A 21,041-nucleotide genomic window follows, 5' to 3' on the forward strand; every position below is an offset into this window, starting at 1 on the left:
CCATATTACGTTTACATTTTTTATCAAAAATAATGTCTTCGGCAGCCGGGTAGAAATCCGATTGCCCTGCCCCCCGCGCTTTCCCTCGCAATATGCAAATTTGTCTTCCTGAATGTAGACCTATTTTTTAACCATCCTTCCTGTGTATTAGCTAACTCCAACATGTCCGCAATGGTTTAATTTGTACTGCAGCCATGAGTCTCATCCATATCCAACTGATGGTAGAGGTTTTCGCCTGTAGCCTGACAGTGTTTGCTTCCTCAGCTCCACTCAGATCAAAACAAATCTGCGCACTATTTCTCCTTTCTGGTTACACCGGGGATGGAATATTTTGGGAGGAGTACAGAGATTACATATGTGGCTTGGAGAAACATTTCCATTTACACTTGGCCAACTTGCGGCCACAATGCGTCTCAAACCACCTCCCGAGGTGGTTTACACAATCAGCTTTTAATCTGTCCCCAAAGCGTCTTGGGCCATTTACGCCTCGATTTTCTTGTGGATAAGTGCGATCAGATTTCTATCCAAACACTCAATACGTATTTTAATGCCAGGTGTAAATGGGGTCCAAGTGTGCGGGTGGGTGTGAGAGAGAAGGGGGGTAAAAGAAAGAAACACAAAGCAAATCCAGACAAGTGTAGGCATGCATGTGTGAGACTTCCTATGTATGTGTGAATGAACTGCACGGTTCAGAGGCGTTCACTCACAGCCCTCTCAGTAAACCATGTCCATCTGTTTGTGGCAATGACCAAATCCCCTGCTGTCTTTAAGGTTTCTTTTTTCTCACCACACTCTCACCTCCCCTCAAGTGCGTGGAGGAGGTGAGAGGGAGAAAGCCCAAGCTGTCATCACAGCTTAGATCAGTGCCCTTCCTCCCCCGCTGCCTCCAAACCCCTTGCCCTCCACCCAAACCCCTGGCACAGTATTATGCAACTTCAAAAACAAGGTCACGGAATATCCAGAGAGGAATCAACCAAGAGTAGAGAGCAGGAAAAGGAATGAAAGATCCCCTTCCTCCTCCGTCTTTCTTCCTGCTCTCCTTGCAGTGTGTGAGTCAGCAGGAGGTCAGTCCACTGGACTAAGGAAGCCTCCAGCACAGAACACACACACATACACACACACACACAAACACATGCACAGACACAACATACATACATACATAGACATACAGATGTTCACAATGTGACAGCAGTTACCCTGAGACACTGGCAGCAGGAGAGCTCATTGTTGTTTCTACAAGACATGGCCCATAGTGCGCGTGTGTGTGTTCGTGTGTGTATGCGTATGTGTATGTTTCTGTGTGTGTGTGTGTGTACAAGTGTTTACATTCAGGCTGCTTCACTGTGTATCGCTTTAAGGACCGCTAATCACCACCAGTTGTGATCAAATTGTCAAAACAAGGCATCCTTCTCCTTGAGTGAGGAACCTTATTCTGACCTCTTCTTTGTCATGCATTATTAACAAGGCTTCTGGTTAAGGAACTGGCGAGCAGAACAGACGTCACACATTACTGCTGCACTTGCATTGGGGATTAACAACACCAACCACTGCAAAGGGGAAGAAAGCCATTTGTAAGTGTGACTTAGAAATGAGAAGCAATCTAAAACAGTGATTCTCAACCTTTTTCATATCAAGGACCCCTAGTTTAGTACACATTAGAGCCACGGACCCTCATTTGATGGGATTTTGTCTCTCGGACCCAAATCTGAGAATATTTTTTATTGTTAGATATGATTTTGTCCAGAATTCCAAGACTATCTGCATTGTAGGTAGAGAGATAACAGTGAAACTATGATTAAAATAGTCACATTACACTGTGTTAACATCCTGTAAATTAAATAATAAAAAAAAAAAAAAAGTTTGCTAGGGACCCCCTGGGACCCCCTCAAGGACCCCTGGTGGTCCCCGGACTCCACGTTGAGAACCACTGATCTAAAAGACTAAGGTAAGGCTAAGGTAATGAGTGACAACTGCATTTCCCTTGTCCTCCCATCGCCACACTTCACTGCACTTAGCGAGAGAGAGAAGAAGTGCGATGTGGCCAAGTACAATATATGATCAACCTTACATACAGTCTTCATATGTGCATATGTCACTATGATTCATCCAAGCACACACACACAGATCAACTGATCACTAAATACATATTCAGTGTGTAACATCACACAAATCAGCTAATTGCTACTTGTCTTGGTAACTTACTGCAGACAGTAATGCTTGTGTCAGCTTGCAGCCATTTCTTGTGTGATGAAGGTTTGCAGAGCCTGTCTGCTCGTCATATTCACACAGCAAAAATCGTCAGTGTTAATTTAACTCTGACAATGTAAAGATCAACACTATGTCACTGTCTATATCAGTCCACACCCATCAGAGTTGATATAACACTTTTGATGGTTTTGAGCACCTGCCCCAGAGCCATATCAGCTCCATGAGTGAACAAACAAGTCTCCAATCAACACTTGTCAACTCAAAATAATTGTCAATGAAAAATCAACACTTATTAACACTGGAAGATTTGCTGTGCAGGGGTGTCCTGTGCTGTGCTATGTCCTCCTATGTATGTTTCTCTTTTACTGCCATCCATTTGTATGGCCGTGTCATTACGTGTTAATGGGCTTTCCTCTGATGCTACAGCGGAGTAGAGAGATGGGGGCTGTGGTGGAGAGAACAGGGGAACCATTTGATGTTTGCCAGTTGAAAGAATAAGCCTTCCTTTGGGTTGTGCTTTCCACAGAGGCATGCTGGGATTGAAAGAGCGCTTGCCCAGGGCTAAAGGGGATTTTTGGTGGGCGTCACACATCCAATTACCTCGGTAGCATCACAGAAATCCACAGAGAATACACACACAAACACGCAGACACACGCACACACACACATATGCGCATACATGCACCCACACACTCGCGCACACACCCCCACACACGCATGTACACACTCAGAGATACCCACTGCAGGAGGCTCTCACCGCAGAGGGGCTGCAGCCAAATTTCAGTATTCGGCTGCTGCTAGATCAGTTGCTGAGGAATTCATGAATATTATCAACATGTGTTGATGTGTGGCTCATGATATAAATATGGATAGCAATATGGAAACACCACATAGGTTCCACCTCTTTGGAGTGCATTATTAATGCATTCAGAAAAGCTATTACTGAATTTGCATGGGCTGTTCTGATGAGCCAAGAGGACCTGCGGAGCCATTAATACGATGGAGTTTATTGGTGCATTTTAAAGCTGTTGTGAAGTCTTCTATTCTGTTCTGTGGCAAAAGCTGGGATTTTTAAGCTGCTTTTATGTCTTCACCACCAAACTTTAATAATTAAGTGGTCCGTATCAGCACACAAAACACGTACGACTACCAAACCAAACTCATTTAAAACACATCCTGAAATTAATGCGTACTGAATTTTTCACTCCTACCTTCATAGGTTAATAACTTTAATATTTCCTCTTTCCTTAAAACAGAGGCCCCAAGGCCAATGGGAAATCATATTTCACTAGCCATTACTATAGAATCGATTTTGTGGTATACTTCTAATTATACAAGATTCGTCACTTTCCTTAATACCAGGATGAAATGGCCCGGAGCACCATTTCTCTTTTATTGAAGCTGATAAATCTCTGACATCTATGTAGTGAATGGAGCTAACCAGTGCTTAATTTGTGCCGGATCCTGCTGGAACAGGATCCAGCACCTCGCAGTTTTGGACTACCTGCATTCCAGTACCTATTTGAATGGACCCGGCACCTGGTGGCATGAAAGGTTTTTTTTTTTTTGTCTGCCATGTAATACTCCCAATAATTGACTCTTCTTTCCTTTCCCCTCCCTTCCAAAAACCTGTCTCATTTCCATATGAAGACAGGTGATTACCCTATTAGAAAGTAACAACAAGCACATCGTAATCACATCACACATGAGTGAGCTGCTCTGCAGAGTGTGTTATGGTAAACTTCAGACAGCGTCATGGCTAAAAGTTGAATTTGCTGTCCATATGTCCGCTGTGTGGACTATTTTGGAAAATTAGAAATTAAAGGTAAGCATGATTTTTTTTTTTTTTGTAAACGTGTTAGCATATTCTGTAATCTATTAGGTCTCTGCTGGGACAATCAAAATTTAGATTTGCATAGATGACTGCGAAACAGAATTTTTTTGGAGTGCGGACCTGTAAGCCCCACAGCTATATATGAGGGCAATTGCGCATGTTATGTTGAGTGTCCAGAAATAATTGGTAATAACATGAAAATTGGTTGACATGAAGGGCTGTAAGCCACATCACTGTGGGCATTTCAAAACCAGCGCGGTCCAGCTGAGTGTCGCATTTAGGCCGACTTCCAGCTGCAACACGACTTGTTTTATTGCATTATTCGTTGACATCGTTTCCTGCATTCAAAATCGATATCCTATGAAAGTATTTGTATTGGATATTGATGTGTAACTACTCGAACCAGAATTTCTCTGGTAAATGGTTGAAGCCATTGCAGTTTCCTTTATGTATGATTAGGATGTCTCATAGTAGCCTATGTGGTCATTTTTTTGCTGTGCAGTTATTTCTTTAGTCTACTACTTGAAGGGCAGGTTTGTAAAAATGAGCATTATGTAGCCTATGCAATAATCAAATATTGTTATATGTCCCCAGTAGTCAGAGCTCTAAGGTCATATAGTCGGTCATTTAGTAATGTTTAGGCTGTTAGGTCTACACTGTAAGCTATATGGCTGCACTGAGCACCACCGTGCCTCAAATGCGCTTGTTGTCTTGATATGTTCCGGAACCTTTTCCCTCCACACCGACTCACGGGAACACCGACCCCTTGGTGTTCCGGGACCTCATCATTTACAAATTAGCACTGGAGCTAACTTGCCTCTCCCACTAGAAGGGAAATGACTGTACATTTGGTGAATACACCTAACATATAACACATTTGAACTCAGTTGTGGGTATTTAAAAAAAAAGTTTTTTTGGCAGAGTGGGAGTACTGATGATGAGTTTTTGCCTTACCTCTGATCTTAAAGAATAAGTTCAGAGTGATGACTTTTTCAAAGGACCCACAGTATTTCATCCTGCCAGCACTGCACATAGGGATGGGAGATTTTGGCAGCATGACAAAACCAATAGTTAAGATACCACTTTCTTCAAAATAACTTGGGAAGCTGTTTTAAATTTCTTGCCACCCACCTTGGGGTCTAAACCCAGTCTTTGAAAAACAGTGTCCAGGAATAGTGCTCCAACAAAACAGAAGCAGCATATGTATTCAGTGAGCAAATACAAGTGTTCTTGAGATCTCAAGGACTGGCAGAGCAGTCCCCAAACAAACAACTATAGATCTGCTATTGACCTGCAATTTCAAACAATCAACCTTACCCCAAATTGAGCTTGGAGGATAAAATCCATGGTGAGCGTGGCAGTTGGCTTAAGAAAAAGGAGGCTAATGCTGCGCTTAGCACAGAGACCTTTGATTACAACCCAAGAGCAGACGGTTGCAAACTGTGCTCCCACATATTTTAGCAACCTTCTCAAGGTAATTGTGCTGATCAAGGGTCGCTGAAGAGGTCTAATCAACCCCATTCTGTTATGTCCGAACAGAATATGTTTTAGACAGATTCAGGTACAAAAACAACACATGATCTGAGCTATTTAATTTAACACTGCTTTATTTGCAAAACGTCTACTCACTTTCCGATGCCATTTGGAACTGGCTCTCTGATTAGGCTTGCCCTAGCGCTGACCTGAAGCGCAGCCCATCAGCATCCATCAATTAGGTATCAAACAACTCACAGCAATCCCACAACCTTTAGTGCACACAATATTTGCCGTCATGGCCTCTTGTTTCTCATACACCCCTGCTCCTCCCCTGTAGATCAAACATAATCACAACAAAAACTCAATACAACATTTTCTTTCTTTTCTATACCCTGACAGTATACAGTTTGTTAATGTTCAAGACTTTATGTTCACAAGTCCAGTCTTTGGGGTGGACGCACATTCCTGCGGGGCCGTTCAGTTCCTTTAAGCTGAGGTTGGACCATAGCTTGGTCTGGCAGTGTAGTACTCTGTGAACTGTCCACATTGTCTTTGTCATTGTAGTCCCAGACATCTCTTGTGTTCTCAGATGAACAGTTTTAATTTTCCTTTCTGCCCTTTCCCTTTACAGCAAACATTTGGTTCACTTATCTTTTTACACAGTTTCCATTTACTTCAACCATGTATGTTACAGGACCCAACACATCAGTTATCACACCCTCCAACCACTTCTCCCCTCCCCTGTAATTCTTAACCAGAACCTGTTGACCCATAGAGAATGTCCTGACCTTCCTGGTCTTGTCAGACTTTGTATGGATCTCTTCTGGTTGAAACCTCTGTGCTACATCCAGCTTTATCAAAGACAACCTAGTTCGAACATGTCTTTTCAGAAAAAGCTCTGCTGGAGTTTTCTTAGTAGTTGAGTGTGGCATGTTTCAATAGGTGAACAGGAAATTAGCAATACAATGCTGAAGTGACATACCACCTGTTGCTCTATTCTTAGCTAGAGACTTCTTAAAGTGCTGAACCAGTCTTTCGGCTAGGCAGTTTGAGGCTGGATGGTAGGCTGGAGATTTAGTGTGTTTGACACCATTTTGTTGCATAAATGTTTCAAATTCACCAGAGGTGAATTGAGGTCCGTTATCTGTTACAACCTCTTTGGGTAAACCATAGGATGCAAAAAGGTTTCTCAATACTTCAATGGTTTTGTTGGCTGTGGTATTATGCATATGAATAATCTCAGGCCAACAAGCATATGCATCCATTTGTTTATGGTCTTCTGCAAAATGCAAGTGTATTCTCTCCCATGGAGCTGTGGCCCATCTCCATGTGTGTAGAGGAGCTGGAGAGTGCATGCTACGTTGCTGTTTGCAAATGTCACAATGACTCACTACACTCTCTATATCCTCATCAAGTAGGCCACCAAAATAAGGTTCTAGCTAGAGCCTTCATTTTAACAATCCCCCAGTGGCTGTCATGCAGTTCTGACAGTAACCTGCTCTGTAGCTTTTCAAGAATAACTACTCGATATCCCCACAGAATATAATCATCTTCCATAGTGAGCTAAAACCTACACTTTACGTAAGGCTGTTTCACTTTTGTCAGTACCGGATTTCTGTCAGTTTCATTTGCTACATTGTTTGCCATGATAGGTAAACTATCAAAATAAGACTGGGTTTGGCTTTGGAAATTTGTCATCACGAATTGGCAGTCTGGATAATGCATCAGCGTTTCCATGTTGTTCTGATGACTTGTATTGAATCTCGTAAGTGTACGCAGCTAAAATCAAGGACCATCGTTGCATCCTGGCGGCAGCCAGTGGTGGTACACCAGTTTTTGGTGCGAGTGTCTTGAGTAACGGTTTATGGTCTGTTATTAGAGTAAATTTACGACCATACAGGTAGTCATGAAATTTCTAAACTAAGCCTAGGGTTTCTTTCTCTATCTGAGAATAGTCAACATTCTAGAAGCAAAAGCTATGGGTTTTTAATTTCCATCGGGCATCCTATGGGAAATTACAGCACCCAGGCCCACAGGGGAAGCATCACACGCCAATATGAGTGGCAGTTCTGGGCTGTAACATACTAGTACCTGGTTTGATAGCAATTGTTTCCTAGCTTGCTCAATGCCCTTTGGCATGCGTCTGTCCATTCTCACTTTGTATCTTTGCACAGAAGCGCTGTCATGGGAGCAACCAGTGTCGACAGGTTTGGAATGAACTTTCCATAGTATCTCAGCAGTGAGAGGAAAGACTTTAATTCTGTGACTGTTGTGGGAATGGCAGCTTTAGCAATAGCCTCATATTTTTGTTTTAGAGAGTGGATTCCCTCAGCATCGATTACATGCCCTAAGTAAGACACGCTATTCTGGAAAAAGGCTAATTTCTCCCTTTTTACTCTCAGATTGTAACTTTTCAGTCTTTTGAGGAGCTTTTCCAGATTTGTCATGTGTTCATTTGTGTCAGTGCCTGCTATCAGTAAGTCATCTAGAAAACAGATAACTCCATCTAGACCCTGTAACACCTGGTCCATTAATTTTTGGAACACAGCAGGGGCACTTGCAACACCATAAGGCAGCCTGTTTACTTGGTACAGCCCCTTGTGTGTGTTAATGGTGAGGTAGGGCTTAGAGCTGTCATCCAACTGTACCTGCAGATATGCCTGTGACAAATCAGGTTTTGTAAATGTCTTCCTGTTAGCTTTGTAAACAGATCCTGTGGTTTTGGTAAAGGGTATTGATCTACTTCAAGCCAGAGGTTGATAGAGACCTTGTAGTCCCCACACATTCTAACATCACCATCTACCTTGGGTATGTTTACTGTGGGGGATGCCCATTCACTGTAATTGACAGGAGTAATAACTCCCTCTGCCTCCATCTTGTTAAGCTGGGCTTCAACTACATCTTTAAGTGCATAAGGCACCGAACGAGGCTTGCAAAACTTTGGAATAGCCCCCTCAACTACATGCAGTTTTGCTTTGACCCCTGTCAGCTTTCCTAGGGTAGGCTCAAACACCTCAGAGTACCTTGCGCATAACTCTTCCACAGTCTCAGGTGTTCAAAATCTGCCTTTAACAACTATTTTCTGGTGCGTTTTGTACATTTATTGTACATTATTGTACAATATACTTGAAATGAAATGCAGTATGAAATGTAAAAAAAAACACTTAAAATATCAAATAGGACCCTACAAAAGTAGTGTGTTTGTTTACCATGGTAGTTTCCATTTCCATTTTCCAGTAACTAAGAAAAAATCTGTTTCTATACCAGATAAGCAAGCATTCAGTCAGTGTCGATATTTCTAGATTATGTCACTTGGTTTATACAAAATAGCTAGTAAATAGGTTTGCTGATGTGGCTAGCGGTTAGAAAGGGAAAGGTCTTGCACCAAGTGGACTGAAATTTGGAAGCGTATTTCTTCTTCTTGGGACCTGTTTCATCCATTTTCAGCGGCAAACTGAGCGGAGCCAAGGAGGTTCTAGCGGAGCGGAGGGCTTGAGCGAGCGCAGTGACGAGTGACGCACGTCAGGCAGGGTCACCTCTGCCTCTGGGTTGGGTTGCCAGATACCACGACACATATCCCACACAGAAACTGAGCAACACCCATTTGATTTGTATCACTATGAAATCGGGAGATTAACGGGAGAAATTACCAATCGGGAGCACAGCTGGAGAAAGGGTTAAAAATAGGGAGACTCCCGCAAAAATCAGGAGTGTTGGCAGGTATGAGTAATGATGATAGCATTGATGTTAACTATGCTTGTCGGTTGTACTGTCTTTGTCATTTGAAAAAAATCGAAAAGGTAATAAATATATTTCACCTTAAAAACATTTTATTTTAATTACTGGTGTTATTGACTTTTCTTACATGCAACAGGGTGTTTGTGAATATATGTACGGTAGGAAACTAAATTGAATAACTACCGCTAAGTAAACAAACTACTATTTCCCTCGTTTCCAACCATAGTGGATTCTCAGTTTAGATTACAGGCGATCTGTAGTCCCGCCCTGTTTCGACCTCTAAACCAATGAAATCATCAATGGGCGGGATTACAGGTCCGCTAAACCAATGAAATCATCAATGGGCGGGATTACAGGTTCGATCTGTAGCCCCGCCTATTCCGCAGACTGTAGCTGGGTATACTTGAGCCCGTTTGCTTCTAAGAATTGTTCTAACCTTTCCAAATAGGCTTCAAATCCTTCTTCATTTTCGTAGAAGTAAAAATCTTCACTTTTCCCGAACGCCGCCATCGTCTTTGCTCTTTGATCTTCTGTGTCTCAAAGGAGTTTGCAGCCGCTAAAACTCTTTGCAACCTGAAAATATCCCATCCTTGTCACCAAAAGATCTGTTATGTCCGAACAGAATATGTTTTAGACAGATTCAGGTACAAAAACAACACATGATCCGAGCTATTTAATTTAACACTGCTTTATTTGCAAAACGTCTACTCACTTTCCGATGCCATTTGGAACTGGCTCTCTGATTAGGCTTGCCCTAGCGCTGACCTGAAGCGCAGCCCATCAGCATCCATCAATTAGGTATCAAACAACTCACAGCACTCTGTTGAACCTTTAGTGCGCACAATATTTGCTATCATGGCCTCTTGTTTCTCATACACCACACGTTACTTATTATCAAGATATCTTAACTGCTCAGAGATTAGGTCGCTCTTTAAAGTATTTGATACACACACAGAACCAAAAGAGTAATAAAATGGTGGGAAAGGAAAGGAGCGATGTAGGCAGAGAAGGAAATGCGGAGGAAAAGAGGAGAGGAGGTCAGTCCAAGCTGTGAATTTGGCATTTGAGGAAGCCTCTCCAGACTCCAGTCATTTTCATACAAAACGGACTGACGTCATTCTCAAGTACAAGGGACTGCCAAAGAGGGGTGTGTGTGTGTGTGCTGCGTGTGAGTTTGTGTGTGTGCAGAGAGGAGAAATTGTTTTCAATGTCCTGCACCATTATGTTGTGCACATTGTAAAATGTATCCCTCCATTGATTCACTCTTTTAATTGAATTTGTCTGTTTTCTATTCTATTCCATTAGCCCTGACTTTCTGTCACTGTGGCACAAATGATCCTGACACATCCCAGTTTGCTTATTTCTGTATTGATTCACAGTGTCACAAACAGTATGACAAGATGAGATGAGATGAAACTCTAATGAGGAAATGTATCAGATATCCAATGCGTATACCATACACTAGTAATTTAGAATTAATTAGTAATTAGACTGCAACTGATGTGTTTATGGGCAAAGTATGCATTTGGTAAAGCCTCAGCCTGTTAAGTGCCTCGTTGTTATAATGTAAACTCAAAACCCAATGATTTGACGCGCCAATCAAACAAAACATTTGCATAAAAAACATAACAGCAACTAACTCAAAGAAAAAGAAAACCATGCCATGAATAGTTAATGTAAGCTTTTGTTGAGGCTAGGGGAAAAGGAACTAAATCAAGCGAGAATTTCACTGAAGGCGAAAAGCGTGGGCTGATTCTTCCTCTGTTTGTGGTGAGAGAGATGCTCTCCAAAAGGAAGCACACCTCTTACTGCGCAGACATGTACAGCAGTGGAATCAGGCTGGGTCATGGGCAAGAGAATTGGATTGCTGATATTGAATGCCAAAGCACGAATTTCAATGAGACTCCGCCAGACAGACTGTAAGGAGAGTCGGGCAAAACAGCGAGAGGGTTTTTTTTTTTTCCTTTCCCTGATGCTGGACTCATTTGACTATTTTCTGATACCGGTATTATTTTCAGCTGCTGTTGCCTGACTATATATTATTTCCATTAAGTAATTCCTAAACCTACATGGCTATATCTCCAGGTAAAATGACTATGAACTAGGCAAAGGGCAGACAATCAGAAGAACTCAAACATCTCCTGTATTAATGTTAGTGAAATCTCAGTGGAGACGTGCTTTGACTGCTCCTGACAACTCTACTCGCTTTGCCATAGGACACCATTAACTGGCAGTGTACGGCTTGAGGTTATCCCCATGGGGGCAACAGCCTCTGGGATATACCGCGTCTGGGAGCAGAGAAGACGAGACGCTAAAGAGATTAGCTACTACATTGTGAATTACTGTTAGAAGAATAAGGTTTCAGAGACCATTGAGAGATACACAGAAACACAAATAATAAAAAAAAAAAGGCTCAGTACTTCAGGCGGATATCCCTTAAAAGAGGGTACGAGGTTGAGCGGGTGTAAAAGAAAGTGTCAAAGCACATGTAACGACTGCATCACATGTTCGCCGACACTTTATGAGGCACGTTCGGCGTCCATGAACACTCTGGCTCAGACGGGCTGATGTGTGAACGCAGTGATAAATCACATTGCTGAATTAACATCTCAGCAAAGTGTTGGCCTAGATAGATGAAAAAGTACACACGCACACAGAAAAGAGAGCACGTGCTCACACACACGCATGCACGCACGCACACACACTCACACACAAACTGCAAGTTGGATCTGTGGTGAATTTGAAAGTGCCTCTGCAGAGCCGCAACGCAGCTCTCCACAGTCCACAAAGCCTCGGTCTCCTATAGCGAGTAGGGGAATGACTACCTCCAAGAACAGAGGCATGTACAGCGTGGATGTGCGTGTGTGTGTGTGTTTTTCTCACTGCTTGTATATGTGTGTGTGTGTGTGTGTGTGTGTGGGCGGAGGGTTGATATGACAGTAGTAGTATGCGGGGGTGTATGTATGTGCAGGCCCCCTGCTGTCTGGATGGTTCTGCGTTGGGTTTGAAGCTGGGAGACGACTGAAGGCGTCATTGTCAACACATTTACCTCGCCACTGTTCCTGCTTGTCAGAGCGGCTTAAGCATTATTCACTACAAAGATAAGTAGGCCCCTTCCTGCAGTTGCCTCACAGCAATGAAATGGTGGTGATTTTTGAAGAGACACATTCAGTCCCACCCCCCCCACCCCACCCCCCCCTCCTGACAATCTCATCTGCTCTCATGCACAATTGTAAGGCTGCTGCAAGGAGCTTTCGTTTCTGCAATCACTTCACATTTGTTTCAGCGATTGATTTCCTGGCATGTGAGGGGAAGGAGAGAATGAGCGAGTGGGTAGGCAGCGAAGGAGGGAGGGAAGGAGCGAGCGAGCGAGGGAGGCAACGGGGAAGTCAGGGGACGTGCAATGCCAGGCTCGCATACTGTCACCATGACAACAGACATCACTTCACAGGAGCAGCACTTAGGATGCCTGTGTGGGCTGGAGTGACATAGTTGAAGGTTGGCATTAGCCTCTTGTGGGTGCCGCATCGGACCAATCCTCTCCTGGCGTGCTTTTTGCTTTATTTCTTCCTCAGCGCTGCTAAAAGGCGCCCTGTTGCTCTTGTCAGCTACCTATTGGGATTGCTGTGTGATTTGTACTCTATGTGTGGAAATGCAGGCCCTGCCAGTTTGGTTTAACAAAGACAACTCAATTGACAGAAATGCGTAACGGAAGACAGTAGGAGACAGATTCATATTCAATGAGCTCCTTTCATCATTTACGTCACTTTGAAGCTTGTTAGCATGTATTATTCTCTGTGATATTCAGTGGTGCCAATCATGAAAATGAAAACTCTGGCTATGGCTACAGGTAAATGGATTCAGCTTTTCCAGCTGTTCATTAAGGAAAATCACTGGAGTAGCCTAGCCATCTAATTATCGATCAGCAGAAAAGCTAACACATTATTATCATTATAGGGGTTTAAGCCTGTATGGCTGAAACCCTGTTGTTTTTGTTAGGATCCTTCTTCTTCTTCTGCCCTAAAATGATCTGTAGGCCTAACTCAGAGACCATAAGTCCTAGAGCAACGAAATTCGGTGGATTGGTTTCAAATCTCTCCCACTACTCAGGCAACAAAAATGACACTGGTTGGCCAGATGGTGGCGCTATAACAAGAAAATGTATGTTTTGGCCAATAACTCTTGAACTGTAAGGTCTATTATTTTCCCCTCAGATTCCTTGGCTCAAGCCAAATCCATTGCACATACAAGATTTCTTTTCATTTCTGCCATGATAGTTTTACGCCAATTTGAATTTCATGCAAATCAATCAATCCAAACCTTTTGGCTGTGCTGCACAAATGAGGTTGATGTCGAAGACGCACAAACAGGAAGGGAGGCATAATTCCTAAATGCTTGATGCTAGAGCAACCAAACTTCAGATACATGTTTGGGATGGACCCCAAAGTGTGACAGACCATATTTGTTCATGCTTCATAGAGCCACCTTCAGCTGCCTATATCATGGCTATTTAAAAAAAATGTATACTCATAACTGTTTGGCTTTGACACATGAATAAAGTTGCCTACATCATCTTTGTGTTATAGAATTTTGAAACACTTGGCCGTGACACACAAAGGAAGTTGATGGCGAGGACGCACAAACAGGAAGGGAGGCATACTGTATTTCCTAATGCTTAATTCTAGACCATACAAACTTCACTCAGGCCTACCTGTTCGTTAGAGGCCCCAAAGGGCTGAATAGCACCACCATCAGAACAAATTGCAATTTTTCAAATGGCAATAAGTCAGGTACCACCTCACCTGCAGTTGCAGGACTGTCACCGAAATGCTCTATTGTTGAGATGTAGAACTTTTCCATAATGATGAATCAAGCTTATATTCTCATTGTCAAATAACTTGCACCATGGGCTTGGACCCCACTTATGGCCACTTGCAGTTATATTGATTATTACCTCCGCCAAGGAGGTTATGTTTTCGGTGCCGTTTGTTTGATTGTCTGTTAGCAGGATTACGGGAAAACTACTGGCCCAATTTTCATGAAACTTCGAGGAAGGGTGTAGCATGGGCCAAGGAAGAACCCATTAAATTTTGGAGCGGATCCGGATCCGACTCACGAACAAGCAATAATAGCACAAACTTTGGCGGAGGTCTGCGCTCTACAAGTGCCCTTCTAGTTGTTGTTGTATTAATATTATTGCAAATTTAAACTGCTATTTTCTAAGATAAGAGATCTGATAAATCAGAAACAAAACTATGTTCTGGAGACTGACATACCATCACACAGAGAACATGTTGTTTCTTTTGAGAAAACATCAGAGACAGAATAGAAAGGAATTTCTTAAATGACTGAAGGTTGCACATTCCGACTCAGACACCATGAGCAGCCTTGGTGTCTGAGAGTGAGACAAATAGAAGTTGTGGCTTCATTCAGGGGGTAGAAGTCATTGGACTTGAACCATGTGTCTGTCACCTTAAGGAAATTAACACTATTAGAAAAAATGAAATCACTGCAGATAAAACACTTACTGCTGAACAACCTAACATTATGAAGACCAAACTTGACATCAGGAGGTAAATCTTGATCTTAACGATCAGGATGACAAATGGGCACTTTATTTAACTTTCATTGAAGACAAAGGGACAAATAACACTTCTGGCTCAATCCAGGCCGTCTCTAGATGTAATCACATATAAAGAAATTACTTTTGATCCTAAATGCACTGGGATACTAGCTTGATGTCTAGTCATGCAATATAGTGTGAATGTCTTTGTTTGTGTGTGTAGTCATCATCATTACCATCAGCATTACAACATTAACAATAACAACATTATTATGCAATATAAAAATATCAAGCACCCCTAAAGGAAATGAATGTCTGACTGAATGAATGAATGATTGAATGAATGAAGCCCAAGTACTGTACAATGAAGGACAAGTAGCTTTGGGGATGTTGGGCTTAACAGTTGAAGCAGCCAGGTTACAATAAGCTTCTTTGGTCCGCAGTGGGGATTTGGCCTGGAATGATCCAGAGGTGAATTGTGTTCGTGAACCCATTCAAATCCTCACAGGAGAAGGAGAAAAGTATTGCAGCTGTTCATGATGCTGATGCATGCAAAGTAGCAAACGCTAAATTATACTCACTTTTTCAGTTTTGAAAGCACATCATCAAGAAAAATATCCCGCTCCCTGAACATCCCTGCTGCCTCTCAGTTGAGTATGGCTCTATCTTGGCTCTGAAATATGCATAAGGACTTGTGCGTATAGCATACATGATTATAAGGAGGAAAATGTATTTTTACAACCTTGGAGAAGTGACTACACTCTAAGATAACTTTCTTCAGCTGCAAAGTTGGCCATGCTCTTCACATTAATCCTGATCAAAATATTACTGTGCATGCTTGTCAATCAAACAGGATAGCATGTTGCTCTCCCTTCTGGTTCAAATCACTGTGGAATTTTAATGGAAGTGCTGACTTTCTGTATAGATGACACTGTGGGAGTTGACACCGCTGCTCAAGTCCCTGCTACCACCACCATGGTCACAGTTCCCTTTCCCTTTTCGCCAGCTGCCAAACTATACACAGCTGCATCCTTCCAAAGAGGCAAAGTGGGCAGAGAAGGGACAAAATCGAGTGTGGCATCACTCTTCAGACATACAGTACACCCCCCATCCCCAACCCCACCATCCCACCTCACAAAAACACATGGCCTCTTGCTCTCACAGCTAACCAACGGGTCACAGAGATTCAATTAATTTGAATTGCTTATTCTTGGACAGAGTATGAAGTCCAGTTTCCAAACTCCAGCACACTGTTAAAATAGCGGTTTCACCTTAACCCAGTTAATGGGTGCTGAAGTTAAATTGCCAATATTTCTGAAATTTAAGTTTGATTTGACTAAGAATGTTCAACATAGCAGGGATACTTTAACTGCGCTAGCACTAACTTTAAGTTCAAACATTCATTTTACAGTGTATATTCAGTGGCAGTCTCAGAGGACCAGGTCCAAAGAGAACCGACATTCGGCATGATTAAGTCGGTGCTATCTGCAGCCCCACCCAGGGGTGTATAGTAATCCTCAATGGGCACTGCACACACTTCCACTGCAACAAATTACCTCTGCTGCGAGGTACCCAGCTGTATATCCTCATTCGCCTCTGATTGAAGCATATATAGATGTCCATCCTCTTATTCTCAAGGGAAAATAGTGAGAGGGAGTAGGAGGGAGAGCAAGAGAAAGAGAGACAGAGAGATAGAGAGACAGAGAGAGATAGAGGGGGAGAAGCAGAAGAGAGAGAGTTATCCGCTGTCTCATTACGGTGGGAAATGTGAGGGTCCCGATCCAAGGGAATGATGAAGGACTCTGTGGAGGAGGCCTCTGAGAACCAACAAAGACGGCTTTAGTTTCACTGGCAGAATGCATTTGCATAGCTTAGAAGCCAAAGCGTCTGAACCGGGGCTCATGAAAAGAAACCCAAGGAATTGCTCGGACTTCAATGCAAACGAGAGAGAGGGAGAGAGAGAGAGAGGGGGGGAGAGAGAGGGGGAGGGAGAGAGGGAGTGAGAAGAGAGATAGGAGAGAAGCAGTAGGAACTTTTCGCTTCTCTTCAGTGGCATAGCACAAAACGAGATCAGGAAAATCTCTACATCCCATGGAGGTTGTCGCCGACTGACTTTGATGCAAAGAGAACATACTGAAGGCGGTACATCTCCAGATAAAGTAACAACCAGCAAAACATTTCCGTGGTATCATAAGAGTCATGTTCCATTCCAGGCTTTTGATATTATTATTTAGTGCACTTCGGTTGGATGTCAGCAACATTTGAAATGAATGCCATTTGAGAATTTTTTAGGGGGTTGCAGCTACTGCTGGAGATGAGGGGCATTTCAGCCGCCATGACGGAGGAGCAGCTATTGGCTTATTGTACCTCTTGAGAACAACATAGAGATGAGCAGAGGTTGAGATAATAGTGCAATCTCCCGTAAGAAGGGTAGGCTTATGTGTGTGTACATTTGTGTGTGAGGGAGAAAGTGATGAGAGAAAGAGACACACACTCAGAGGAATGGAGAATAAAAGGGAAAGAGAAAGGCAGGAGGAGAGAGAGAGAGAGAGAGAGAGAGAGAGAGAGAGAGAGAGAGAGAGAGAGAGACAGTGGAGCAGATGTTGTACTGTAGTGGTGTCTCTCTTTTCCTCTGTGGCCTGCAGTCATGGAGGGATGACTAACCTTCATCAATCCTCTTTAATGACTCTGGCGGCACCACTTAACACACTAGTATGTGATTTCTTCATCACTAGATCATCATTCCACCATCTAGTCAGTGGCAATGACACATACCAATGCTTGCAAAAAAAACCAAAAAACACATTGAAACTGCCTCAATATGCTTTTTGATATCATCTGCGTCAATTTGGAAATTTGGGAGGGGAGCTGATAGGTGGGTGCTTTAAAAGCAGCAAAAGGGAGATGATGAAATCTGGTGATAGAAAGCAGCTTACAGAGGCTAAAGAAACTAAGCGTGAATAGCTGTTATTGAAATGCATTTCACTGCGCAACATTTAGAGAAAATCCTAGACTTTATGGCATTTAATGGTACTGACTTCAAGGATATGACTGGTGCAAAGCATTAATGTCCAGCCCTATTCAAAAGCCTGTTGTGAAATGCCACTTCTTAAAAGCCTCTAGCAGCACTGTCTATTATCCTCTCTCAATCCTCATACTATTCAAACACACTTCCACTGCATTATATACCTGTGATGTCCCTTCATATGTCAAGTGCAAACAATGGTATAGCCAACACCACATGCATGCTAATGTTTTGCTCCTATCAATAATAAATGTTGACTTTGAACCCTGGCAATAAATTGCCATCCAGACCAGCTCCCTGGAGACGTCTTGTGCTGCTGCTTCTGCTTTAAACATGAGACATATACTTCGCCACAGGCTCCTCACAATGTAAGGGACTGTGATATGCAAGCTTTAGTTCACAAACATTAAAGACTTTTGCCACAAGCGACTGCAATGGATTAGTATCATCTATGTAAATTGCTGGGCAAGTGTTGTGTTTCCTCAACAAGAGCTCAATTGGGAGGGTTAATGTGTTTCTCTAGAGGGTAGTCCCTCAAGTCTTGTTTGGTTTAGCAGTCGCAACCCCCACCATCTATCCATCTATCTATCTATCTATCTATCTATCTATCTATCGATCTATCTCACAGGATATTGCAGTGCACTGACTGCCTCGTTTTAGATTATTTTCTTGGGAGAGAGAGCATGTGACATAATGGCTTTTATGAGAATATTCCATGTGTTTTCTAGCTGTCTGTCTGTCTGTCTGTTTATCTATCTATCTATCTATCTATCTATCTATCTATCTATCTATCTATCTATCTGTCTATCTATCTTTAAGGCACACAATATCTCAATACCCATGAATGTGCGAGGCAAGTCACTATAAATGAGACTATCCACGGCCCTTTCCCTGTCAATCCACTGGCCCAGAATGCACAGCAGTAGCAGCAGCAAGGCAGGCAGACAGATGCAAATCTTTAGTACAGCACACTGTACGCTTACTGTAGAATAGGGGGGGATGGTGAAGAAGGGGGGGGGGGGGTGAGTGTGCCCAGGGGAATCTCAGGCAGGTCAACATCTACCCCCAACCCTACACACACTCACACACACTCACAACACACACACTCACACAGTCAAATGCTCAAACAATTCCATCTGTTCCATCTCCCTGTCTTTTCAGTCTAGGGCTGCTGCTGCTGCTAAGCCCACTACTAGACGTGTAACTATATCGTAACACCGCAATGTGCATTATGGGATATGATTTCTTTTAATGAGCTGCTTGCGTCTTGACGTACATATATGGGCAGCTTGCTTATGCCAAGAAACTGTGGCTTTGATCTGACATTCATGTGATGAATTTTGATGGCTAGTAGCATCACGGCCCTAATCTCTTGGATGTATCTCAGAGAAACTGATTTAGTCGATACAGATATCGAATCCAGTAAATATGATTTTAGAGATGTCAATCTTTGATGAGAGGCTTTGCCCTGGGGCTCATTGCATAATTGGAAGAATTCACTCAACCCAAACAACACATGAAAATGTTACACTGCATAATGGATAGGTAAGAGTTTTGAAGACAAGGTGAAATCAATAATTATACACTATGCATTTTTAGATGCTATTTACGATGGCATACCCATCTTTGCAACAGGTGTTAGAGAGGGGGAAGTGCAGCTACGTGAGCATGACAAGAACAGTCATGCAGCTGCTCAGCAACGCACTATAATTTCATCTATTCTTCTATTCACCTCTTCCATCTTGAACAAAAGAATAGATATAGAACAAAAGAATATAGAATAGAAATTATAGTGCAGCACAGGGTGGCTGTAGCAGCATGACTGTTGCTCACAGTAACCCTTTGTTGCTACATCATCGCGTACCGCCGCGCACACACACACACACACACACACACACACACACACACACACAGATCATGGCGAGGCAGATCTGTTTGGTGCTTGGCAAAGGTCTCTGTCACACCATCCCATGTCTCTGCTTGACCTCACAGTCTCCCAGCGCGGCCTTCGCTTTGGTCAGTGTCGCTGTCACCCGTGGGTCAGGGCCACGTTCCCTAAGGTTTCTTCCTTTCCTAATGTTAGTGCACATGAATCATTTCCTCACAGTGCTGCTGCTGCTGCTTTTGCTTCTGAAAGGATGACGACTCGTATGAGACATCATCGGTGCCACTGGTTGCACAAGCAGAACGGCTAAGAGACAGAAATGTGTGTCCATTGTAAGTGTGTGTGTGTGTGTGTGTGTGTGTGTGTGTGAGAGAGAGAGAGAGAGAGATAGAGAGACAGACAGACAGATATAAAGATAGATTGAGATGGGCAGATAGATCCACCAAACATGAAAATCATTCATGACTGTGCATACTAAGCAACAACACTCAGCAGAATATGGTCTTTATAATGACGTTCAGAAGACACTTGGCCTAATTTAAGGCAAGTGCCATGGCGACCTTCTGTGAATCTGTGAATGATAATTAGCAAATTATGCATAGCGACCAGTCTGAGAGGCGAGACTGCTTCAAGATGAATCTACCAGGATCCCGTGCAATAATCTATGAATGTAGCCTACTAAATTTAGCCTGCTCACCGACCATCATGAGTGATGGATTGGATGACAAAAGGGCTGTGCATGATTGGCTACACAAGCGATTTACTGTATAACCTCAGGGTTGCTGAGAACATTTGGAGCCTCTCACTCAAACATGACATTCAGACCTGGCATGTCACCCATATACACATTGATATTCCATCGTTTTATGATAGGACTGTGTGCTTTTGGAAGGAGGATGAGGCAAATTATGAGTGGCCACTATTTTACAAGGTCATGATCACATTCGTCTCAGCAGGAGCAAATTGCATATACTCACCATACACTCCTTGGCAACGGATGCCCTCCACAAACAGCGCCAGCAGTCCCAAAGCACAGATAATTAGATCCATCCTTTTCACGTTAATCTCAACATATCCAGCTCTCAATGGCAAGAAGTCCTTTCCGGGGCGGTGGAACTGGGGTGCATAGAAACAGCACCGCTCCGATCCGCGCGTCGATTAATTTAGTCTCAGTATTCACTGTAAAGGTATTTATGGGGCGCACAAGGCAAAGCGCGTTTTTTTTCCTTCACCCGGCCAAAAGTGAGTCAGTGACAAACGATTGTTATTTCGATGGCATGTACTCAAATGCGGAGCGGTCGCGGCTACAGAG

General features: G+C 43.0%; 1 protein-coding gene across 1 annotated transcript in view; it reads right to left on the reverse strand.

Moving 5' to 3' along the window:
• mdga2a (MAM domain containing glycosylphosphatidylinositol anchor 2a) overlaps positions 1-20,779 on the reverse strand; it is a 149,656-nt gene extending 128,877 nt beyond the window's left edge. Inside the window, exon 1 of the mRNA XM_071525021.1 lies at positions 20,707-20,779. Coding sequence (XP_071381122.1) covers positions 20,707-20,779 — 73 coding nt within the window. The remainder of the gene's footprint in view (positions 1-20,706) is intronic.
• Positions 20,780-21,041: the final 262 nt, after the last annotated feature.

The sequence above is a fragment of the Centroberyx affinis genome, unplaced genomic scaffold (assembly GCF_046629955.1).
Source record: "Centroberyx affinis isolate AG114_WGS23_722 - 3 ecotype Tasmania unplaced genomic scaffold, CSIRO-AGI_Caff_v1 ptg001256l_1, whole genome shotgun sequence".
Taxonomy (NCBI): Eukaryota; Metazoa; Chordata; class Actinopteri; order Beryciformes; family Berycidae; genus Centroberyx; species Centroberyx affinis.